The sequence below is a fragment of the Chlorocebus sabaeus genome, chromosome 23 (genome assembly GCF_047675955.1).
Source record: "Chlorocebus sabaeus isolate Y175 chromosome 23, mChlSab1.0.hap1, whole genome shotgun sequence".
NCBI classification, from domain to species: Eukaryota; Metazoa; Chordata; class Mammalia; order Primates; family Cercopithecidae; genus Chlorocebus; species Chlorocebus sabaeus.
In genome coordinates, this window is record NC_132926.1 from 33,085,178 (window position 1) to 33,110,904 (window position 25,727).

The following is a 25,727-nucleotide window of genomic DNA, read 5'->3' on the forward strand; positions in this document are numbered from 1 at the left end:
CCTTTTGTGTCTGGCTTCTTTCACTTAGCATACTGTTTTCAAGGTTCATCCATGTTGTCACATGTATCAATACTTCATTACTTTTTATGGCCGAATAATATTTTGTTGTACTGATATGCCACATTTGTTCATTCCTTCATCAGTTGATGGACATTTGAATTGTTTCTGCTTTGTGACTATTATGAATAATGCTGTTGCAAACATTCATGAACAAATTTTTGTGTGAAGAAGTGTTTTCATTTCTCTTGGGTAGACCTAGGAGCAAAATTACAGAGTCACACCATAATTCTATATTTAAACTTTTGGGGACCCGCTAGGTTGTTTTAAAAAGTGGCTGCACTATTTTTCATTCCTGTTAGCAATGCATAAGGGTTCCAATGTCTCTCATCTTCACCACCACTTGTTAGTGTCTGTCTTTTAACATTTTAGTCATCCTAGCAGGAGTGAAACTGTATCTCATTGTGGTTTTGACTTACATTTTCCTAATGACTAAAGATATTGAGCATCATTTCATGTGCTTCTGGCCCTTTGCATATCTTTGGAGAAATGTCTATTCACTTGTCCGTTTTTAAAATTGGGTTGTTTGTCTTTTGATTTTTGAGTTGTAAAAATTCTTTATATATTCTGGATACAAGTCCCTTATCAGATATATGATTTACAAATATTTTTTCCCAGCCCGTGGGTTGTCTTTTCACTTCTTGATCCCTCATAGAATGAGTTGGGAAATATTCCTTCCTTTTCAATTTCTTGAAAGAGTTTGTGAAGGATTGGTGTTAATTCTCCTTTAAACATTTGATGAAATTCACCAGTGAAGACTTCTAAGTCTTGACTTACCTTTGTAAGGAGTTTTTTTGTTTTGTTTTTGAAAATTGCTAATTCAATATCGTTAGTTGTTATAGGTTTATTTAGATTTTCTATTTCTTCTGGAACAGTTTTGGTAGTTTTTGTCTTTCTTGGAATTTGTCCATTTCATCTAAATTAACTAATTTGTTGGTATACAATTGTTCATAGTATTCTTTTATAATCTTTTTATAATTTCTATAAAGTTGGTAGTATTGTCCACTTTAATTCCTGAGACTCTTCTCTCTTTTTATTCTTGATCAGACTAGCCAAAGATCTGTCATTAAAAACAATTTTTAAACAAATAAAATGTTGGCTTTATTGATTTTTTTCTATTCTCTATATCACGTATTTTTGCTCTCATCTTTATTATTTCCTTTCCTCTGTTTGCTTTGGGTTTACTTTGTTCTTTTTGTCTAGTGTCTTAAGGTGAAATATTAGGTTATTGATTTGAGATCTTTTTCTCTTTTAATATAAGCATTTACAGCCATAAATGTTCCTCTGAGTTTTGTGCCTATGCCATTTTATATATTTCAGTATGCTGTGTTTATCGTCATTCATCTGAAAGTAGTTTCTAATATCCTTTGTGATTCTTCTTCAGTTCACTGGTTATTTAGGAGTATGTTGTTTAATTTTCACATATTTGTGAATTTTCCAAATTTCCTTCTGTTACTGATTTCTAATTTCATTTCATTGTGGTGGGAAAACAAACTTTGTATGATTGTATTCTTTTTACATTCGCTGAGATTTGTTTGGTGGCCCAACATATGGTCTATTCTGAAGGATGTTCCATGTAAACTTGAGAAGAATGTGTATTCTGTTGTTTGGTGTAGTCTATAAATATCTTTTAGGTCTAATTAAATTTTTTTATTTCCTTGTTGTTCTTATGTCTAGTTCTTCTATCCATTATTGAAAGTGTGTTATTAAAATCTCTAATTATTGTTGAGTTGTCTATTTCTCCCTTCCATTCTGTCAGCTTTTTCTATATATATTTTGGGGCATTGTTATTAGGTGCTGCATGTATGTTTATAATTATACCTTTCTGATGGATTGAGTCTATTATCATTATAAAATGTCCTTCATTGTCTTTAATAACAATTTTGATCTTTTTATCTGATATTAGCATAGCCACTCTAGCTCTCTTTGATTACTGTTAACATGGTCTACACTTTTAGTCTATTTGTGTCTTTGAATCTAAAGTATGTCTCTTGTAGGCAGCATATAGTAGAAACATTTTCTTTCCTCTCTATTCTTCAATGTTTGTCTTTTAACTAGAGTGTTTAATACATTTACATTTAATTACAGGTAAGACAGGATTTATGTCTGCAATTTTGCTATTTTTTCTCTATATTAATAGCTTGTATCTTTTTGTTTTTCTATTTCTCCATTACTGCATTCTTTTGTGTTAAATAGATTTTTTCTTGTATATTATTTTAATTTCCTTGTTATTTCTTATCCTGTATTTCTTTCAGTTATTTTCTTAATGGTTACTCTGGGGTAATAATTAACTTTTTTTAAAAAAATAAAAATCTTAGCCGTTTCCTGGTCATGCCCACAGCCCTGCACGTGCATGTGGTCTTCTAGATTCCCAGGAATATGTTAGAACTTTTAAAACTTTTTTATGGACATCTCATTTCCCAACTTTTCCTCTCGTGTGTGTGCTGGTTTTTTTTGACCTTTTCTTGTTTGCTCTGAATGTTTTTACCACCTAAGGCAGTGACCATATTAAACAATTGCTGCTGATTATTTTTGACATATGCCTCAGGGAAAAGGCTGTTCTTCGCTGAGTGAGCTCTGAGTGAGGTTAAATGAAAACAAGCCCTGTGAGCAGAGGCTTCCAGGGAACTTCCAAACAGATCAAACAGTAACAATTCCCTGGGGATGGAACTTTGGGGGATTTCAAGCTCATTGTCTCCTTCAGTGGTTGCTAGGTTGCTGGTTTTTCCCGCTACCATTATTGTGAGGCTGTTGGTTTTTAAGTGTACCACAGAGCTAGGGACAAGCAAGATGTCTCTAAGGCAAGTTGAAAAGCAATGAAGCTCACTTTCATAACAAGATTCAGCCGTTTTCCTGAATAAACACTCCTTGCAAACCTTTGGTTAATATCCAGAGTTCTGAAAAATTTTATTTAGATAATTATTGCCTGTTCTCATTGCTTTTATGGAGGAGTAAATTTTTGGAAATTTTTACTCCATTGTTCTATAAATTGATCTAGATTAGGATTTTTAATATGAATAGTTTATAGTTTTAAACTCCAAGATTACTATTTGTACAATTGGGAGGAAATAAATATCTACTTTTCCTTTACCGCTAATATGAGTGATACTGAATGGAAGATTGGGAAATACTTAGGTGTTAGAGGAAACCCCTGTACACATAAGGTCATTGTCCCTTTGCAGAATGGCCAGTTCAACGAAGAAAACATGCTGTAATGCTGTATTTATTTAGCATGTGTAAATCACCTTCTCCTACAGAACACTTAAAAAAAATATAAAAGAACAAAGACCAACTACAGATGCAGATAAACGGGTGTTTCTATGTACCTGGGGGTGGTTACTGTAAATTAGCACTAAGCTTCCTGGTAGCTGAGTAAAAAGGGGAAAGCTGTATGAGGTTCTCACTGTCTGACAAAAGAACATAAACACATGTATCTGTTGGAGCAATTTTTTTCCTGGCACAGATTGCTTAGGAGGAATTTATTAAGTGGGTCTTGATGTAATGGACAGATTTCTTCAACTAAATTCCCCTCTAGGGATTTGCATTCTCACAAAGCTCAAAGCCACAGCAAGCAAAGACAGGAAGTGTTCACTGGAAGAAGCGGCAGGCTTCTGTAGGGGCAGGTTTGGAGGGAAAGAAGACAATGCTTTCAAGCAAAGGATGGGGGTGATCTGTCAGGGAAGACTTTATCAAGGCAGTAGCATTTGAGGAGGCCCTTGAAGGATAAGTAATATTTTGAAAAGTGGAGAAGGGTAGGTTTTAGGTGGAGGGAATAGCAGTAGGCATGGAGAGGTCAGGACACATTTGAAAGACATTTTGTAGATTTAACAGATAGGTTTTGGTGATCAGTTGGCTATGGGTAGTGATGTGGTTTGGCTGTGTCCCCACCCAAATCTTATCTCGAATTGTTGCTCACATAATTCCCATGTGTTGTGGGAGGGACCTGGTGGGAGGTAATTGAGTCATGGCGTGGTTTCCCCCATACTCTTCTCATGGTAGTGAATAAGTCTCATGAGAGCTGATGATTTTATAACAGGAAACCCCTTTTGCTTGGCTCTCATTCTCTCTCTTGCCTTCTGCCATGTAAGACGTGCCTTTCACCTTCTGCCATGCTTGTGAGGCCTTCCCAGCCACATGGAACTGAGAGTCCATTAAACCTCTTTTTATTTATAATTTACCCAGTCTTGGGTATGTCTTTATCAGCAGTGGGAAGATGGACTAATATAGGTGCAATGAAGACTCAACTTCTTCCCTAGAAGGAGATATTGAGGTTGGTGGGCATGGCTGCGGGGGGTTGCAGTGGGCATCCAGACCTGTACAGTGGACATCCGTAGTGAAAATGATGTCCATAATAGCCTTCAGTGAGCATGCATTGTTTACTAAGCCATATGTAAATCTCAGGACCACCCTGTGAAGTAGACAGAATTGTGGAAACTGAGAACTAAAGAAGCCAAACGACTTGCATGAGGCTTCCCAGCAGGCATTGATATTCAAACAGTGTGAATCTAGAGCAGGGTTAGCAAGCTTTTTAAATAAAGAATCCTATAGTAAGTGTTTTAGGCCTTGTGGGCCATATGATCTCTGCCACAAGTACTCCACTCTGCAGTTGTAGTATGAAAATAGATAATACATAAATGAATAAATGTGGCTGTGTTCCAATAAAACTTTATTTGCAAAAGCAGATTGAAAGCTGTATTTGGCTCATGGACCATAGTTTAACAACTCCTGATCTAAAATGCATAGTCTTAAGCACTCTATGTATTCTGTCCACCCAGCCAATAATTTTTGCCTTAGACAAAAGAAATAGGTATTGAAGGCTATAGAGTGCAACCTTGTAGAATTGTATGGAGGGACCTCGTTTTTCATCAGTCTGTCCCCTGCCTGCCACAGAGGGTCCAGACAATTTCACCACTTGATTTCATTGGTACTAGCTCAGATCCTTGACTTCTCAATTTTACGATCTCATGCTGCCTTTTTACTAATTTTAATTTCTCTTGTTTGAAAGGTTTTCTCTAGGGTTTAGAAGTGGGTTATGGTGTGTGTGTGTTGGGGAGGGCAGTGGTTGGTGGCGGGGGCACAGGCAGATATTGAAGACTTTGTCCCAGCCTTCAGGTTTTTACTCTGGGACACTTTTCTCTCCCTTTGTGTAATATCTGCAGGATCATGCCTTCTCTGCCTTCCAGGGGACAACTAAAGAATTTAGTTTGATAAAGGCTTGCAATCTCTCAATGAGAGGGATCTTAGGGAGTCTTGCCTTCTGTCTTGAGGTGACACAACACAGACTAGCCATAGAACTGAGCCAGATGGGGTCCATGAGAACTCTGTGGCTCTATGAAATCTATTAAATCAATTCAACAAATATTTACTGAGCATTTACTATCGCCCAGGCACTGTGCTAAAAACTGAACAAGGGTGATAATAGTTCCTGAGCTCACAATAACAGAATAGTACAGAAAATAAACATATAAATAGCTACTAAAGGTATCATATAAATTGTGGTAAGTGCCACAAAGGATGTGCATATTATTATTTTTAGAAAGAAGGGATGCCTTGTGTATAATAGGTCCTCTCAAAATAATGATTAATTCTGTGCATGTGAATACAACAGTAGCCTAGCAGCCATTGCTCCTGGCTTCTATTCTTATATTTATGCTTCTTATTTTTCTGGAACTGAAAAAAGTGCTATGTTTTAAAAAATATAATTAATATGTTAATCCCTAACACAGAAGCAATTCTTTCCTATTTTTGTTGTAAATAAAGAAAGAATTGCTTTTCCTAAAATGTCCTCATCTGATCACAAGGCTATAATGTACACTACCACCCCAGTTTCACACATGAGGAGACTGTTCAAGGTCTAAAATAGCTTGTGTCTTTAAAAACATCAGGATTTTAAAAATGGTAAATGAAACAAAAGTCTTCCCAAGTGCTGATATCTGAGTCAGGAATTAGGCACTGCTTGAGGGTGTAAATGTAAGGGTCTGGGTCAGACTCTGAGAGTTAGATCCTGGTTTAAACAGGGTTTATTACTTGGTCCAAGATAGTTACCCTTACCAAATCTTTTTTTTTTTTTCTATTAGTAAAATGAATATAATAATAGTACTGATCTCTTGGGGCTGTTGTGATGATTACATGAGATTTTGCATGTAAAGTACCTAGTACACACTAAGTGCTCAATAGATGTCCGGTAATAATACTGCATTGTTACTATTAGAAGACAAAGCAGCTGAGAGCTCAAAATAAGTCTTTGGAAATGTGCAGGAAAACTTAGATATGTTTCAAAAGACAAATCAAAACAACAACATCCTACTGGATTTCTTTATTTGCAAAATTGACTAAGAATTCTAATGGCTTGGGGTTTCTGTGGGGATTAAATGAGAAAACGCCTACTGAAAGTATACACCCAACGCCTCACACAGAGTCAGCCCTCAGTTTTTGGCCATCTTTATCATAAAAACAGGACAAGACCAATTAGCAGAGGTTGGGCTTTGGACAGAGATCAGACAGACTCATCCAGGCATGGCAGGGATCTGGGAAGCCCCAGCAGGGGGTAGTAAGAGGAAGTCTGGAAATGCAGGTGTATTGGGGTCACTTGGCCATGGGCTCGTGGCTGATGTTCAGGCAGGGAAGAAGAAACAAAGACTTAGCCCCAGAGACTGAACTTGAGGACAGGAAAAATGAGAGAAAGAGATGAGTCAAGACTGGAAAGGAGAGGAGATAACATGCTGGAACACAGGCACAGGAGACCCAGAAGTACACAAGGCTGACGCAGTGCTGGCCCACCAGCAGTGCTCCTTGCTTCTTTGGCTTTGGAAGCCAAACCAAACCTAGAGTCTGTGGGTGGTGGCTGGAGGAATTGGCATGCTGGGCCATCTGGTGCTCAATTGGTAGGTGACACTGCTTGGCCACTGGCAGATGTAAAGTAATGGGGGTGAGTGGTGATAGGAAGGAACCAAGGAAGCTGGACTACTGCCCAGTTTTAGACCACGAAAGCACTTGTTTCTTATTGGAGATCATAGATCATGGGCAAGTCTTGGTGAGAGGCAGTGCCTTTGGAAAATCTTCCATTTGCAAGGAGTCTCAATGGTGCTGTGTGAGCCACCAGGTCTCCGTAAGTCTCGCCTTCCCCTGATGGGGTGTTTCTTGGAAAGAAATAGAGATCTCCTCTCTTCCACAGTCATAATGAACTCAGAGGGAGAAAGTACAAGAAGCAAATGCTGGCTCTGTCAGTTGGCCTGACTGTAATAACCTAAATCTTGTTCCCTGACGATCTGGAGAAAACAACTATAGTAGCCCAAGGGCATCCCAGGACAGTAAATGGTAATGTAAAAAAAACAGAGCAGGAAATAGGATGAGGATGAGATTTATGGGTCTTGTCCTCATCAATTGCTCCAGTGAGAGTGAGGAGAGCTGTGGAGGTCAGGCCTGCTGAATCTGAACCCGGCTTGAGTTTGCAGGGTACAAAGTGGGGAGAGAAAGGCAGGGCTTCCTATAGTGAAAGATGCCTGTGGTTACTGTAGCTGAGCCGAGGAGGTTGGTGATCACTGCAGCATGGTGTGGAGTTTTTCAGCTCATTGCATTCTCAGAGGAAGTTTCACATTTTAAAACCTGTGAAAGGGTGGCCAGGGCCCATCTGGGATGTCAATAAATCTCATGTTAAGAGCAGGGCAGAAGAGAAAGCTTGAGTGTTTTCTTTCTGTTTCTTACAAGGGCCAAATGCCTGGCACTCTCTCCAGAAGGCCAACAGCTGCCTCATTGCCAATAAGGATCTGGGCCTTAGGAGTTGAGAGCAATGCTTGTTTCCCTCATGGTGCACAAAGGGGCCTGGCGGCTGAGAGGTCTGTGATCAAGTGGTAACCACGTTTGTTGAGGACTTTCTACTTAAGTGTCCACAGGCGTGGTTGATGATGATCAGTGTTTCTGGGAAGAGTTGCATGGTTTGCTGCAGTGGTTCTCAAACTTTGCTGTGCACGAGTGTAACCTGGGTGTGTCTCAGGAATTCAGGTTCCTGGATTGCAACTGTAATGAATCTTTTTCAGTCAGTCTGAGGTAGTTCTGGGGTGGGGGTTCTGTGCTTTGAATAAGGTCCCTAGGAAATGCTGATGCAGGTGGGCCACAAATCATGTTTTAGGAAATCTGAGTGTTATGGGACGAGTCCTAGGCTGCTACTCAGAAGGGAGTTCTGGCCTTGGATCTTCCCTTAATGTGCTGTGCAAACATATGTAAGTTATTTCCCATTTCTGGGCTTGTTTCCTCTATAAAATAAGAATATTGGACTAGATTGGCAAGTCTCAAGCCAAACTGCATGACAGAATTACATGGAGAACTTAGACACAGTGCTTGTGCCTGAGTCATATTCTGAGAGCCCGGTGCTCAGGCTATCACGACGTTGCAACACACTGGGAAAGAGTGTGGCAGTATACAAGTTTAAAATGCTTCCAGGTGACTCTAGTTGTTGCTGGGACTGAGAACTACTATCTGGATGATGCACAGTGTTCTTTCCTTGTTTTTGAATACTGAATCGTCTGTGAGAAAATATATTACCTATGTCTCATTTCTTCATTGGTCCCTCCATTGTTGTGGAGGGAGAGTTTTCTACAAAATACAATTTTCCAAATAATTAAAGGGCACCCGTTAAGCAGCAACCTGTTAAAACTTTCACCCTGCTTTGATTTTCTTTATAAACAAAACATCAAAATCTTTCTGATGACTTAAAGTTACCACTGTTGTCACTCATTCATGCATTCACTCAATAGGTATGCGTTTGGTGTCTACTTTGTGTTAGTAACTGTAATAGGTCATTCTCATACTGCTAATAAAGACATACTTGAGACTGGGTAATCTATAAAGGAAAGGATGTTTAATGGACTCACAGTTCCATATAGCTGGGGAGGCCTCACAATCATGACTGAAGGCAAAGGCAGAGCAAAGGCACATCTTAAATGGCAAAAGAACTGCCTTTTATACAACCTTCAGATCTCGTGAGACTCACTATCATGAGAACAGCAGCATGCGGGTAATGGCCCCATAATTCAATTACCTCCCACTGGGTCCCTCCCACAACACGTGGGGATTATGGGAGCTACAATTCAAGGTGAGATTTAGGTGGGGACAGAGACAAACCATTGCAATAACATAACACCAAAAAAGGTTATAGAGCAGTCAAAGGGTTGATGGACCATGCATCGTAATAATAATAATTATAAGTGATCTTTAAACATTCATCAGGTGCCAAGGACGTAATAGGCACTGTTCTAAGCACTCTAGTTTTATCTCATTTAATCCTCACAACAATCTGCTCAGGTGGGCACAATTATAGGCCTGTTTTACAGGTAAGCAAACCAAAGCAGGAAGGATCCTGTACTTTCTCAAAGTCACACAGCTGATTGGGGTAGAGCTGGGATTCAGTCAGGCCCACCTCCCTGTGTGATGTGGGACATGGCTGTTCCCGCTCGGAGCTTCTGTTTCATTCTGTGCTGAGTGGACCCTGAGGGCCCTTTGAACCCTAGCACCTCACAAGTTCATGTCTGTCCCCAGGTCTCTCAGGAGGTCACTCACATGCATCAAGGAGAGCCTGCGTATCTTCATTGACCTGGGGGAGAGAGACAAGGCTGCCGAGGCCTGGCTTGGGGCGGGGCGACTCCACTACCTCATGCAGGAAGACGAGCTGGTGGAGCTGTACCTGCAGGTAGGCTTCCTGCAGAGCTCTCTGGGAGTTGTTGACTTGGGTCATTTGGGGAGGCAGCTGTACCCTCCAAATCGACCAGCTGGAACCAGAGAGGAATGATGTTCACCCTAAGCCCATGGAGAGAGGGTCAGCACTGGGCTGCTCCCTGAACACATGGTGGAAACCAGGGTGGTCCGGCAAGCTGAGTACAGGTAGCAAAGGGCCAGTCGCTGAGACCCATATATACATGTGCACCCTGGGAGGATGTGAGGGGAGACCGACATATCACCTGTAATGTCAGTTGTCCCATTAAGTATACCCGGCTTTCCAAAGCTCAACATACACCTTGACTTTAGGGTTTTGCTGCAGTTTGAGGCAAGGTTGGTGTGTATGTGGGGTATTAACAATATTATTCTCTTATTTTTTTGTTGGTTTGCATACTTTTAATATCAGAGATGTGGTACAGTGTAGTGGTTAAAAGCCTAGGCTTTGAGGAGAGAAAAGCCTAGAGTCAAATCCCAGGGCCATCACATATGGACTGACTGTGTGACTTTGGGCTTGCCATACGACATCTCTGGGATTCAGTTTCTTTATGGGGGAACCGAACGCTGTCTTTTAGCATAAAGATTAGTAAAACAAAAATTTATATATCTCACTTGCATAGCAGTAAAGGCATAGTAAGCATTTATTAAGTGCTCAGAACTTAGTAAATGTTTAATACATGATATTTTAGTGTTTTATTACTATCTGTACAATATTGTACTGTGATGATATGTAAGATGTTTGATTCTACAAAAATGTACCAATTTATGTTTCTTTTCCATGTTTTGTTTTCTCTCTTTTTACTTCTCCTTATACTAGCACATAAACTTGCACAAATTCACTTCTACTGAGACTTAATAATGGCTGCGTAACACTGATTGCATGCTTCCTATGTACGGGAGACTTTGCTAAACACCTCACTTGCATGATGTAGTTTAACCCTCATTATAAATGCAGTAGGAGTTTCCATTATAATTTCCATTTTACAGATGAAGCTCAGAGAGGCTGAGTAATTTGCCCAAGGTGATACAGCTGGTAAGTGGTGGAGCTGAGACCTGCATACAGTGTGACGTAGAGCCTTCACTCTCAGCCTTTATGCCATCTGCCTTGCGATTTAAGGGCTGAAAGCGTTTCTGGAGAGCAGGCAATTCAGTCTTCTCCTTTCATGTTGTGGGAGACTGAAGCCCAGAGGGCACTGTTCCGATTGTGCATTGTTTTGGTGGTCCTGACTCCAGGATTCCATCTCACTGGCCCCCTCTCTCTCTGTAGCTGCCCATGCAATAACACAGCAACTGCAGCGTCTTGCCCCAGCAATGAAATGTTCACTGGCCAGAACTGGTCCCAGGCCTCACCCAATCCCAGGCTGCCACCTAACTGATGTTGTGCAGGGTCATTTCCATGGAAGTGAATTGTTCTGGACCTGAAGCTATTTGAGATCCTGTAACTGTGCTGCAGATGCAGCGGTATATTCTTTTCTCTTCAACTTCCTTAGCACATTTGGTGTAGATGCAATCCAAAATAGCTTGTTAGAGATAAAGAAGCTCTGGAGGCTAGGGTATTGGGATGGAAGACACCAACATTTGTTTGCCAGTGACTATTGGCATGAAACTGGGGAGGTTCTGTTTTCTTTCTGAGTCACACTGTCTCCATCTGGAAAGTGTAAGGTGTTGAACTGGATCATTATTTTTCCATTTCAGTTATTTACATATTAAATTCATGGTTTTGCTATAAACAGGTACCATCTATACCATTGTTTACTTCTTCTTCTTTGACTCAACATCAAATCAATGTAGCTTTTTTTACACTTAGCCTTATTCTATACAATACTATCTAAAGTTGCAGGTTGGATGCACTATTAGTTTTTCTTTTTTTCTAAAACACATTAAAATAAATACTTAACTAGTAAAACAAAATGTTTTTCTATATACCATTAAAAATAATCTAGCACCACCAAAAGCAATCTCTCATACCAGGATGGGGAAATGCCAGACTGGAGAATCTCTAAAGTCCTCTTACCAGCCTTATGAGTGTGAAGACCAATTTAGGATTTGGGGGACTTTAGCAGAGGATTAATTGATTTAGGTGGTCTGCATCTTAGCTCTGCCAGTCCTGTGGAGGTCTGGAAGCCCTCCTCTCTGCCTTTAACAGCTGTCTCTATCCCCACTAGGCAGCCATCCAGACAGCCCTGAAGTCAGAGGAGCCTTTGCTGGCTCTCAAACTTTATGAAGAAGCAGGTGATGTGTTCTTCAATGGGACCCGCCACAGGCATCATGCAGTAGAGTACTACAGAGTAAGTCCAAGCTGTGCAGTTTGCTGAGACAAGTCCTGGCACAGGCATGGGCAGGGTCAGTCTGGACTTCAACCTGGGTCCCTCTTCTCCTCTCTTGCTTGTATTTCATTTTTCTCTTTCTTGTCCAGTGCCCACCTACTCACCCTCTCTTCAATCTAGCGGGAGCTCAGGGAAGGTTCTGATAAACTTAGTCAATCTCAGGCTTGATAAGTTATCCTTCCTGGGATAATACATCAAAATAATTGAGTCCAGGAGTTCAAGACCATCTCGAACTCTTGGGTGCATGGTACTTTACAGTTTGCAGCACACTTTCGAGTTTACCAGTGTTTCCCACTTACTATTGGGAGTGCGGTGGGAGATTATTTAAAGGGTTATGTAGATGAGTGCTTTTGTTTGATCATATTTTTAATAAGCATGTATTAAAATATTTTTTAAGGCTGGGCGCAGTGGCTCATGCCTGTAATCCCAGTACTTTGGGAGGCCGAGGCAGGCAGATCACCTGAGGTCAGGAGTTCGAGATGAGCCTGACCAACATAGTGAAACCCTGTCTCTACTAAAAATACAGAAATTAGCTGGGCATGGTGGCACCTGCCTGTAATCCCAGCTACTTGGGAGGCTGAGGCAGGAGAATCACTTGAACCCAGGAGGCGGAGGTTGCAGTGAGCCGAGATAGCACCATTGCACTCCAGCCTGGGCAACAAGGGTGAAACTCCATCTCAAAAAATATATATATATATTTTTAAATTAAAAACAATATGAGCTCATTAAACCTATGATTTCACAGATAGTATTGCAAAGCATGAGGCAAGAAAAAGAGTTAATGTTAAGAATAACACAAATTAAATGAATGTCCAGATATTAAGCAGATATGTCAAAGATTATGATGTTTTTCATCACTGACAAAAGTTTAGGAATTCTCATTATCTAATTTGATCCTAAAATTTTATTCATTCAGATATTCATTTATTTATTTGTTAAGTTGTTTATTCAGTCATCAAACGTTAGCAAACACCCAGTCTGTGCCAGGCACTGAGCTAGGGGTGGGGAAGAACAGGGAACGCATCTCTGACTATTGAGGGGCTTATTTTCATATGCATTTTGTAGATGAGAAAACTAAGGTTCAGAAAGATGAAGTGATTTGCCTAAAATTCTATCATAATAAAAACATAGAAATGACCACTTTTTGAGATATTCCCACACTATGTGCGTACTCATGTGTGCTTCATAGATATCGCCATGGATGCTATCCACAGGGATGCACAGCTGAGAGCACACAGCTGAGAAGGGAACGACTTTCCATGTGACCTTGGGAAAAGCCACTTCCCTTTTCTGCTCCAGGTTTCCCCAATTTTAGGAGGCCCAATGCCCTCTGCTTCTTTAAGATCTGGGCAAAACATCGTGAGCAAGGTCCAGGAGAGAGTTGAGTAAAGGCACACAAGGAAACATGGCTGACCCCCGTTTGTTTTAGTCCACTGCCATCCCCCAACCCCTGCCTGTAGAAGATAAGCCTCCTAGCTATGGTATGCACTGATGATTCCTCGCTAGACTAAGGTTCCTTGGGCCTCTGTTCTTAGGCTGGAGCTGTTCCTTTAGCAAGGAGGTTGAAGGCGGTGAGAACTGAGCTCCGGATTTTCAACAAGCTGACAGAGCTGCAGATCAGCCTCGAAGGCTATGAGAAGGCTTTGGAATTTGCTACCCTGGCCGCCAGGCTCAGCACAGTCACAGGTTGGTGGTCTTCACTGTCGGGTGTGTTGAATGGGAGAGGTGACTGGTCAAGGATAGACAGCAAAGCAATAACAGCACAGGCTTTGGAGTCAGACTGTGTGGGTTCAAATCCCAGGGCCAACTGTCAGGGATACCTTAGTTAAGCAAGCTGCCTAACTTCTGTAAGCCTCAAGCTTGTCATCTCCAAATCAGGATTAAAAATAGTGCCCGCCTCATGGTCGTTGTTATGAAGACCAGTGATTATCCATGTAACAGCCACAGCACAATGCTGGGTACATGGTAAGTCCTTGGTAAGTGTTGCCTGTGCCACACTAATTATTATATTACAGTTGCTGTTGTTCCCCAAGTGTAAAGTAAATGGTATTTTATTCTTTGCATAGGCTATGTTCCCATTGCAAAAGGACTGTGCCCTAAATTTTAAATTAGTTAATTTTTAGTCAAAAGTGCATTTTTCCATGAAGCTAAAATGTAAATGAAGCTCAGGTTCCCATTACCCTAACTCAGAACATAGCTGAATATCTTGTGTTTATGTCAAAAGCTAGTGGAGAACAATAAAAGTTATCAGAGGCCGGGTGCGGTGGCTCACGCCTGTAATCTCAGCACTTTGGGAGGCCGAGGTGGGCGGATCATGAGGTCAGCAGATGGAGACCATCCTGGCTAACATGGTGAAACCCCGCCTCTACTAAAAATACAAACAATTAGCCGAGCGTGGTGGCGCACGCCTGTAGTCCCAGCTACTCCGGAGGCTGAAGCAGGAGAATGGCGTGAATCTGGGAGGCGGAGCTTGCAGTGAACCAAGATTGCGCCACTGCACTCCAGTCTGGGCGACAGAGCAAGACTCCGTCTCAAAAAAAAAAAAAAAAAAAAGTCATCAGAACAGATAAATGGCAGAATAAAAAAGATTAAAAAACCCCTCATCTTGAATATTGGTGTTTGAAGAAAAGCAGGTTTGATTAGAGAAGCCTTGATTAGATGTAAGGGTAAATGGAATATTCTGTGATGATTCCAGGAGGGACTTCTGGGCATTTTCAAGGGCGTTGGATGTGGATGATACTGGACTTTATTGTGTCTAATTGCACTCTTGAGAGCTTCTTCTGTCTTTTCCCTGCCTTTTTCCTTGTTGCATAAGGTTTCATATGAGTGACTGTGTACTAATCTCAGGAAAGGCCTTGGAGGCCCCAGGCAGCTCCTCTGAGCACTCTTTATCTCTCACTGGATGGGAGCTGAAGGGAGGCTGCATGCATCCTTTCTATATGTACTTCCCCTGTGGTTGACTTTTCCATATCAGAGAATTTTCTCTCTCTAAGATTTTCTCTTTTAATTTTGGCTTTTGGCTCTTTGAAGCTTAAAAGTGATGTTTTTAGATGGTATCCAACAGTCACCTTGCAAATATTCCGAAGACATTATTGTAAACCTTTGTTCCCTGTAAAAGGTTGTTCTATATTAAAACAAATCCACCAAACAACAAGTAATAGACCCATTAGAAACCAACATTCTAAAGCACGGTTTAAGGGTGAACAGGTGTTTATAGCTTATCTGAGACTGACAGTGGGTAACAGGGCCAAGCAGAGACTGCTGCATGGGGGTACCCAAGAGAGCTCTCTGAAGAGAGAGACTTGTGTGTGAGGAAGACATTTATTATACACAGCTATTCATTGCAATTCTTAGCTACTCCATCAAGCTAGACTTGTCACCATGTCCCATTAAAAGGGTGTAAGAAGAATTCTTTCCCAGAATCCTGCATTACAGTAGCATCTGCAATAAGGGAGACAATTTTCTTCCGGGAATCACCCCAGGAGACCTTGACCGGCACCCATCCTCTACTAAGTCACTCTCATAGAGCCCTGCGTTTTCTTTTGTAGCATTTATGACACGTGTAATGTTACATTTGTTTGTGGGATTATTTAAGGAATGTCTGTCATGTGAGACAATAAGCTTTATGAGTACAGGCACCTCTTCTGTCTTCTTCCCTATGCCCCAGCACAGTCCCTGACATCTAGTAGACCTTCAAAAAGTTTTATGGAATGAATGAGTGAACAAATGATGCAAAGTGTTGGCTGCAGGGTGTCTCTCTCAGTCTTCCAATTCTTAGGAGATCGGAGGCAGGAGCTGGTGGCCTTTCACCGCCTGGCTACAGTGTACTACTCCCTGCACATGTATGAGATGGCTGAGGACTGCTACCTGAAGACCCTGTCCCTCTGTCCACCCTGGCTGCAGAGTCCCAAGGAGGCCCTGTACTATGCCAAAGTGTATTATCGCCTGGGCCGACTCACCTTCTGCCAGCTGAAGGTAAGAGCCAGACTTCCAAGATTTCCTGAGAGCCACTACCCAACCTTTCTCCTTCCTGACCCAAAGACAATGAGGAGCCTTTGGGGTGGAGCTGAGAAAACCAGAGTGCCAAGATGAGGAGTCTTGTCTCATGGGGTGAGGAGTGGCTCTACAGAGGACATGGAGGCTCTTTCCAGTTAGCCCAGCTGAAGACCTCAAAGGTGCTCCCATCTTCACTGAGGAATAGACCATGGTTCCTCTTTCTTCTTGCCTTGCCACCATGTCTGTGGCTGCTTTATCTGTCAGATACTCTAGGCACATTGCCTGTGATTCTCTCAAGGGCCTATGGAAATATATAAGACACCAAAACAACTCTAAGGTCTAAAATGAAGATCAAAATGAATACTTAAGAGCATGTCCATAAAATGTTACAGACCAACTAGTCAACTGCAACTCATTTCTTATAAAGTAATATAAAAGTACATTTTATGAGAAATGTGAGTGCATATTAACATGTTTGAGATAACGACGTATGGGGCCTTTAAACTAAGTATACTTAGATCTTAAGAGGGCTTTAGCCCTGCTTCTCTTGCTTGCTGAATCTAGAACTTCTTTTTTTGCTTGCTTTATTTTTTTGAGACAGGGTCTTGCTGTGTAGCCCAGGCTGGAGTAGCATGGCTCAGTCTTGGCTCACTACAGCCTCTGCATCTGGGGCTCAAGCAATCCTTCTACTTCAGCCTCCTTAGAAGCTGGGACCACAGGTGCACACAACCACACTGGCTAATTTTTGTATTTTTTGTAGAGATGGGGTTTTGTCATGTTGCCTAGGCTGGTCTCAAACTGCTGGACTCAAGCAATCCGCCAGCCTCGGCCTCCCAAAATGGTGGGATTACAGTTGTAGTAGGCCATCATGCCCATCCCAGAACTTCTTATTTTTTTGGTGTCTTCTAGAGTTGTGTTGGTTGCAAGTCTCTGTTACAACCCTGACCCTCAAACTATGTCCTTAGATTTGGCTTCCTTTTACCAGAGGTCCCTGTTCCCTGAAGCACGACCCTTAATCTCTTAATATAGTGGTTTCTGAGTCAGTCCTGCGTTTGGCCCCCAGGGAACCCTCAGGGCAGCTCTGCTGTCCATTTCTTATTTGCCAGACTTTGCTTCTGGCCTGAATTAATTACTGATTTATGAGGGTTAATGGAAACCAGGCAGCCTTTTGAGTCTCACCCAAAGAAGCATCTGTTTCTCATCTTTACCAAGTAGGGAGGTCCAGGGGCTAGTGAAGGACCCTCAAGATGGTGAAGAGCCATCTTGCCTCTGCCCCACAGCTCCCACGAAGTGGTTCAGGGACAAAGTGTGTGATCTGATCATGTCAACCAAGAACTCTATAGATTGTAAAGGGAAAAACTCAATTCAAACTTCCTTAAGCAAAAAAGGCAACTTACTGGCTCAAAGAATGTGAAAGCTGAGCTACAAATTTAACTGCAGATAGCTCTGGATCCTATTTCTCAATTGTCATCAGGGATTTCCCCACCTCTCATTGTATTTCTTGACTCTGTATGTTTCTACTTTGCTTCCTTTTTTGGCCTTTTCCCCTTCTAGCTACTGGCAGTTTAAGTCCACCTCTGAACCTGCCACTTCAGGGGGACCTTTTTCCTTATTGAGACACAGTGGAAAGTCCCAGGGAGTGGCAGATATAGGCCAAGTTTGGGTCATGTACACATTGCTGAAGCACCTTGCCCAGGGCAATGATGTTTCATGATTGGCTGAGCCTCAGCAAGGGACCACCTCTGTGCCTGGAGTGCAGGGCACTGTGATTAGCAATGCTCCAAGGACCACAGTGGAGGCAGAGAGGAGCTCCCCTAAGGACTCAGGAGATGGGGATGGGATGCTGGGCAAAAAAAAAAAAAAAAGCTAGAGGGACCAGCACAGCCTCCTAGCCTGTCCTGGAAGTGTGTGCTAATGCTGTCTTGTCTTTGCCCCACATCATGGGGTTAGGATGCCCATGATGCCACTGAGTACTTCCTGCTGGCCCTGGCAGCAGCGGTCCTGCTGGGTGACGACGAGCTTCAGGACACCATTAGGAGCAGGCTGGACAACATCTGCCAGAGCCCCCTGTGGCACAGCAGCCCCTCTGGGTGCTCCTCAGAGAGGGCGCGGTGGCTGAGTGGCGGTGGCCTGGCCCTCTGAGAAAAGCTGTCCCGTCTCTGGACATTTGGCATGGCCAGACTCTGACCCCACTGCCCTAGGCTCTTAAATATGCATTGGGAGGGTCCGAGTCATTACCTGGCCCAGCCCCCTCATTTTACAATGAGAAGAATGAAGTCTGGAAGGAGAGGGGCTCATTGCAGGTCACAGAAAGATTTGCTGGTGCAGCGATGAGAATTCCTGGTTCCAAGCTTTGCATCTGGAGTCTTTACCAGTTGACTGTTGCCTTCCACACAAACAGCCTCTGAAAAGCACTTTCTCCATACATAATTCTGGAGAAGATGAGGAATCTTGCCCTCCAGGAACCTTCCTTCCTCCCGCAGTGAGGAAATCAGTCACTGCACTGGTGCAAAGGCAAGCCGATTGGAATTTGTGCTCTTCACCAATTTTCTCAGGGAAAGACCCCTTCCGCTTGCCAGCAGAGGAACCTGTAGTTTTTTCCATTTCTTTCTTCAGAACCAAAGTGTGTATCACTCCTCATGCTCACAGGGATGGGCAGGAGAGAATTCACCAGGCTCTTAGCTCAAAAGACAGCCTCAGAATGGCCAGATGGATAGCACGAAACCCGACTTGGATTCACTATCTTCCTCCTGCCATAAGGCTGTGCTCCCACATAACAAGCTCCAGGGAAGCTTTCTAAGAGCCAAGGCTTGGAAATTGAGTGTTAAGAAAATTATGACATAAATTACATATAAATAGTATATATGATTAAATATTGTCCAGTTACATTTACACACACATTTGTCTCATCCACAATGGGGACAGATGAGATGGAGGACTTGAAGGATGGGTGAGAATACCAAGACATGTCATTTTTTTTTTTTTTTTTTGAGACAGTGTCTCCTCTGTTGCCCAGGTTGGAGTTCAGTGGTACAGTCAGGGCTCACTACACCCTCAGACTCCGGGGCTCAAGTGATCCTCCAGTGTCAACCTCCTGAGTAGCTGGAACTACAGGCATGTGCCACCACACCCAACTACAAGGCATCTTGTTGATTTCAGGGTAGCTGCTTTGCAAAGCATCTCTATTAATGACCTATCACTGCATAGCACACTGAGTGGCCTGAAATGCTTATAATCTCATGGTTTCTGCAGGGCAGGAATCCAAGCATGACTTAGCTGAGCCCTCTGGCTTAGGGTGGTTCACAGGCTACAATCAGCTAGGGCTGCAGTTATCTCAACTTTAACTAGAGAAGGATGGGCTTCCAAGCTCACCCACACAGTTGTTGTTAGGAGTCAGGTGTTTTGCTAGCTGTTGGCCAGGGGCTTCCTGCAGCCACTTGCCACGTGGGCCTCTCTGCGGGGCAGTTACAACATGGCACCATGCTTCACTAGAGGGAGCAAACAAGAGGAGCAAGAACCAGAGTGAGCAGGAGAGAAGGAAGTCACTGTCTTTCCATAACCTAATCACAGAAGTGACATCTCCTTAGTCTTGCCTATTCAATTCATAATAAGTGAGTCACTAGGTCCAGCTCCCATAAGAGGGGAGTGCTTATCAACAGCTTGAATACCAAATGGTGAGGAATCATTGGGGATCATTTCAGAAGTGACCTACCACAGTATGACCTACCACAGAGTTCTTTGATAATGAAATCAGGAATTCTCTAAGATAGCGAACTGAAAATATGGTCCACTAACCAGCAGCATCAGCATCACCTGTGAGATTGAAATGAAAATCTGCAGCCTCACCTATGGTCTCCGAATCAGAATCTCTGGATCCCAGAACCCTGACTCGTGCAAGCTTTCCTGGTGGTTTTAATGCACCCTGAAGTATGGGAAGCACCACTGCAGGGTAAGAACCCTCAGATAGTGTGCATACCTATTACCTGGTAAGGTTGTGGAACATGAACTTCCTGGTTTCTATCTCTAATAATTCTGATTCAGTAGATCTGGGATGTATCCCAGGAACATACATTTTATCAAGCAACTCAAGCAAGCCTGATGCAGGTGGTTCACCCTTGCTCCTTGTGTGAACCACAAGGAGACCAGGCATAATTCCCTGCATCTGATGCCCATCAGCTTAGCTTTTATTATCAGACCATCTGCCCTTAATTTCTAGCTTCTTGAACTGATCAAATGGTTAGTTGTATGGCAGGGTGAGATGGGAGTGGTGAGTTGAGCCACGATTGTATCTTCTAGTCATCAAGGTTGTCTACGCATTGGCACATATTTTCTCTTACAGACATGGTTGGTTGTCAAAAGGCTGTCTACTCTAGAGAGTATTCCCAGGAAGGAGAAGCTTCCAATTGTCTAATTAGTAAAATTATCTAATCCACTACAATGCAGAATAGATGCGGTTTTGCCCCCACCACAAGCTGTAAAAGCCCCAAGCTGGGAGGGATGTTGTGGTTGAGGCTATCCAGTCTAATCTCCCATGCATAGTCCTTTCAACAACATTCCTGGGAGACAGTCAGGGGCACACACATTCCAGAACAGTTACACATCGTATATTTGAAGAAGGCTCACACAGCCCTGGAAACCATGCCATTGGCCATTCCCCATGTGACTCAGGTTACAGATCCCCTCCCTTTTCCCACTGACCACTCACTCTCCTCTGGCCAGATTTGTTTCTGTTTCTCTAAAAGAGCGGTTCCCATAACTGCACCAGGCTTTTGACATTGGCTGGTGGGTGAAGAGTACAGAGGGATGTTACTATACTTAATTTGATTCTTCCTCTCCCCAGCAACCACATCTGTCCTTGGCTTCCATTGAGCTATATAATGAATTGAAACTTCTGTGTCTTCTGACTTGAACTTCTATTTGGACAGATCTTTCTTAACTGCTGCAAATATACATATGCATTTGCATATGCATACACATACACACATATGTGAAGAGCATTGTATCTATTCATGTTACATTTCACTGGAGATTTTAGCTAAAATTCCCCAATTCTGTGCACTTTGGTTTACCTGTAAATCTGATGAATTTACCTGTATCCAGGTCAGTTATCAAAATGTTTAGCATGTTTCCAAAGACAAGGGTAAGACTATTTTTTTTTAAATTAAGAAAAACATTGTGTGATATCATTGCAATTACTACATTCTATATGTAAATCGCTTGCTAAAACTCTTTTAAAAAGTGTTTAAAGATTTCATTTTTAAAATGTGGGCCAACTATTCCCTTTGGAAACATGTTGATGCTACCTTTTTTTCATGAACCGCAGAGAGTAAAGTGGTGATTGGATCTGGTCTCTATTTAAACATTGTAAAAAATAAGTGTATCATAGCCAAAGATGATCTAGTTACCCTCTTTATTCTAATTGTTCCCTCAAAACTTATATGGGCTGTGTGGCTGCTGGCTCCTTACATCTAATCTAAATAAAGAACAAGGAGGGCATTGCAACATTGTGGAAAACCCTGTAACATGTTTTCTCAGCTTTCAGGTATACTAGTTCCCTGTCCAACAGTATTAACACTTTGAAATCCAATATTGCTTTTGTCCTTTTCTTATTTACTTTTCCATTATTTTAAGATGCCTTTATATTGTGCATGTGTATATATATGTATGTGTGTGTGTTCATTTTCTTCCTCTTTGTAAATATAATACACCTCATTTGGCAGAAGTTTATTTGAGGAAGGGAATATGCAGAAATGGAGGGTGTTAGGATGAGGGATCAGGAAGCCTGTCACTAAAGGGAACCTGGATTTTGGTCTTGATTTTGACATTAGATTGCAGTGCGACCTTGGGCAAGTCACTTAACCTCTGCACATCTCAGATATTTGTCCTCTGATAAAAGAACTTCACCTCTGGGTTTTTCAGCAGTGCTATTTTTATACTGTATGGACAGGATGAGAAATAGTATTGGAGAGATGAAATAATATATTTTTATAGCCCAATTATATTCTCTTCTTTTGACAGGTGAGTAAACTAAGGAACAGAAGGGTAACATTCTCCCAGACACATTGGTAGTTAGTGGCAAAGACAGCGGTAGTTGAGGCAGGGGTCTCATGATTCAAGGACTTAGTTGCACAAATGACAGGATTTCTGCTGTTTTGGGGTGCCTTCACAGTTGTATGTATATATGTACACGTGTGTGTATGTATGCATGCATTTATCATGATATGCACCAAAGAGCCTTTACAAAACATTTTCTAAATTGATTTACTTCTTTTACCCATATTAACTTTTTTTTTTTTTTTTTTGAGACGGAGTCTCACTCTGTTGCCCAGGCTGGAGTGCAGTGGCGCATCTCAGCTCACTGCAAGCTCCGCCTCCCGGGTTCACACCATTCTCCTGGCTCAGCCTCCAGAGTAGCTGGGACTACAGGCACCTGCCACTACGCCTAGCTAATTTTTTTTGTATTTTTAGTAGAGACGGGGTTTCACTATGTTAGCCAGGATGGTCTCGATCTCCTGATCTCGTGATCCGCCTGCCTTGGCCTCCCAAAGTGCTGAGATTACAGGTGTGAGCCACCACGCCCGGCCATATTAACTTATTTCTATAAAGGATGACTAGTCTATATAGAAGAAAACCTTGTATTATTTTCCATAAACAGAATTCTGTAAATAATGGCAAATACAATGAAAATAAAACAATGCATTAACTTCAAGCTAGGTCGTGTTGCTCATTGCAAGCACCCAGCCTAGGCCTTATCTGGCATTGTTTGAAAACAGAGAGATTAATAAGTGGCAGAGAGTGTAGATGACAGACTAGCACCAACCACTTTTTCTTTGGGCACTCAGAGAAATGCAGTAAGCAGGGAGGAGGACTGAGCTCATTCCGATGAGGGTCAGTGTCATTCAATGCCAGGTTTGGGCACACACTGCAGGGAAGTGGGGATTCAGCTGGGTGACAGGAAAGGGGCAAATGATATATTATGTAATATGATTCAGTATCAGAAGCACTGTGATTGGAGTTAATTACAGGATGTTACGGGTACTGAGGGGAAGGGATTTTACCCAGACAGGGTTACAGGCATCAGGAAGGGCTTTCTGGAGGACGTGACATCCAAGCTGAGTTCTGAAAAGGATACCTACTTAATTCTAACTGCAGACCAGCAGGTTGCTATTGACAGACAGTGCATGTGTCAAGCAAAGGTCCAGAGGGTGGACAGGGCGTAATGTTTTCTGAGAACAGCAGTGAGTGCAGTGAGGCTGGAGCAGATTCAGGGAAGCAAAGAGGGTTTGGATTCTACCTGGAGGTTGAAGGGAATGTATAGAAGGGTTATAAGCAGCTGAAAGAAACATGGTCAGATGTGTGCTTTGGAAAGATGATTCTGGAAGCAGCATGAGACTGGATTAGGGCAGCAGTGGAGGTGGAAAACACATTAAGACTTGGCTATTGCAACAAAACACTCCAGCCTTGATTCAGATATCACCAGTTTTCCCCACTAATGTTCTCCTTCTGATCCCACATTGGATTTAGTTACCATATTTCCCTATGTATCTTTGGTCTATGACAGTTTCTGCCTTTCCTTGTTTTTCATGACCTTGACAGTTTTGGTCTCTTTTCCTCTTTTAATTGCGCCCATTGAGAGGTGTGGACAGGGGCAAAGAAGGAAGAAATTCAAGGGAATGGGCTCTGCACTCACTCAGGTGGCAGCTCATGTGGGGGCAATGGAATATGTTTTGGAGTTGGGCATACTTGGGTTAGAATCTGTTTCTTACTAGCTGTGTGGCCTGCAAATTAACTAACTTCCCTGAGCCCAGTTCTGTTGGAATTATATCAGACTTATTTATGTCATAGACAAGGAAATGGCTAAAGCAAATTCATCTTTGGGGGCATGTAAGCCTTGACATTGAGAAGTGCAGCCAAACCTAGAGGTGTGGCCGGGCACCCTGATCCTACATTCAGGGACACTTGGGTCTGAAGCTCCTTCTCTTTTTCATCACTGAGTGACCTGAGCAATTTACTTTACCTCTTTAAGCTCCAGTTATTCCTCTGCTCAGACTTTTAATTGAGATGAGACGTATGGATGACTTGGTATGAATGCTCAGTTGGTGGTAGCTGTCACAATGAAGCAGAACTGAGTAGATTATTAGTACGCACATCTATTCCTGGCTCCCACACCGTAAGTGGGAGGGTGTGTATGTTAGGGGTGCTCTTTGCTACTGGGCCTTTCACTTGGTGGTCTTCCCTCTTCGGTGGGACGGCATATATTTCCTGATATGTATCCGCTCAGTCTCCCAACTCTGTCTGATTATTCCAGAACTCAGGGGACCTGAGGATGGAGGCTGCTGGAAGTGCTGGCTCTGGGAATGTGCACTTCGTTCACCCTCCTCTAAGGGGTGTTTCTCCCCAGAGAAGCAGAGACAAGTGGCTGCTTAGGGGGTGGGGATTCTCCCCAGCTGCCATGGTGCAGGATCAAGAATAACATGCATGGCCAGAACTGCGCAATGGGGCTGCTTGGCTTGACTTCCCAGCAGAGACTCTGTGAGGCAGGTGAGAGGGAAGGATGCTGTGCTTTCAAAACGATTTTAAAGGTGAGAACCCAGCTGCCACTTCTAGTGCTGCCTTTGACTCCTTGTCCAGGGCATCACACTAGCTTGAGGGATGAGGCTCTTTGAGGTGAGCTTCCAGACAGGGTAGGTGAGAGGATGGTTGAGGTCACATGGATAATGAAAAGACAGGCTAAGCGATTGCTGTCCTTTTCTGTGAGAAATCCAAGAGTTCCAGTAGGGAGCAGTGATGTCTTCCTAAATAGTATACCATTGGTAAAGAATGTGTTTAATATTAATAGCTCTGAATCAGACGAGGGTAGTGGCTTTCAAATCCTTTTTTGTTGTTAGGTTGTTGTTGTTGTGGCCCACAGTAAGAAATGCATTTTATGTTATATCCTCGTGTGCATATGTTTGTGCATATGCAGCAACAGAGAGAAATGCACTGATACATTCTGTTCTGTTTGATTCTATTCATTTTTCTGTTCTATTCATTCTATTCTATTCTATTCATTAACATTCTATTCTAGTTAAAAACTGTCAAATTTATGACTCACCAAATGAATTTCTCATTCATTAACCTGTAGTTTGAAAAGTACTGACCTGGAGGGAGGTCTAAAAAAGTGCAGGAGGGCTCCAGCCTTCGTTCTTTTCTATGTATTATTTGATGGATATCTTACTTCTTTTTGAGACCAGAGAATGTGTACATCTCAAAATAAATAATAGTTGAGGTTGAATGTGTGTTATGCATTAAGTCCTATGTAAAACCTTTGTCATGACTCTCATGTAATCAAACAACATTTTGGTGTAGTTACTATTATTTTTATCTCCACTGGGGTTTAGAGAATTGATGTGGCTTGTCTAAGTCCACAGTTACTGGTGATCAAGGTGAGATTTGAACTCATGTCTCTTTGATGCTGGAGCTAGAAAATGAAACCATTATATTGTATCGTGTTTCTGTCAGGTGACACATCTCTGAGAGAAATGCTATCTCTAATATGATAATGAATAGGAGCATTAGATTAAAACTTGTTTCATCAGCCCGAAATACTGGGCTGAAATCAACACAGTGATTCTGGTGTAACTGAATCAATCAAAATTG

The 25,727-nt window shown here is 42.3% G+C and overlaps 1 protein-coding gene across 1 annotated transcript in view; it reads left to right on the forward strand.

Annotated features, from left to right (window-relative positions):
* The window catches only part of SH3TC2 (SH3 domain and tetratricopeptide repeats 2), a 68,105-nt gene extending 46,515 nt beyond the window's left edge, over positions 1-21,590 (forward strand). Inside the window, exons 13-17 of the mRNA XM_008014923.3 lie at positions 9,592-9,742; positions 11,931-12,053; positions 13,628-13,778; positions 15,871-16,067; positions 18,039-21,590. Of these exons, the coding sequence (XP_008013114.3) occupies positions 9,592-9,742; positions 11,931-12,053; positions 13,628-13,778; positions 15,871-16,067; positions 18,039-18,230 (814 nt within the window). The 3' untranslated portion in view covers positions 18,231-21,590. The remainder of the gene's footprint in view (positions 1-9,591; positions 9,743-11,930; positions 12,054-13,627; positions 13,779-15,870; positions 16,068-18,038) is intronic.
* Positions 21,591-25,727: the final 4,137 nt, after the last annotated feature.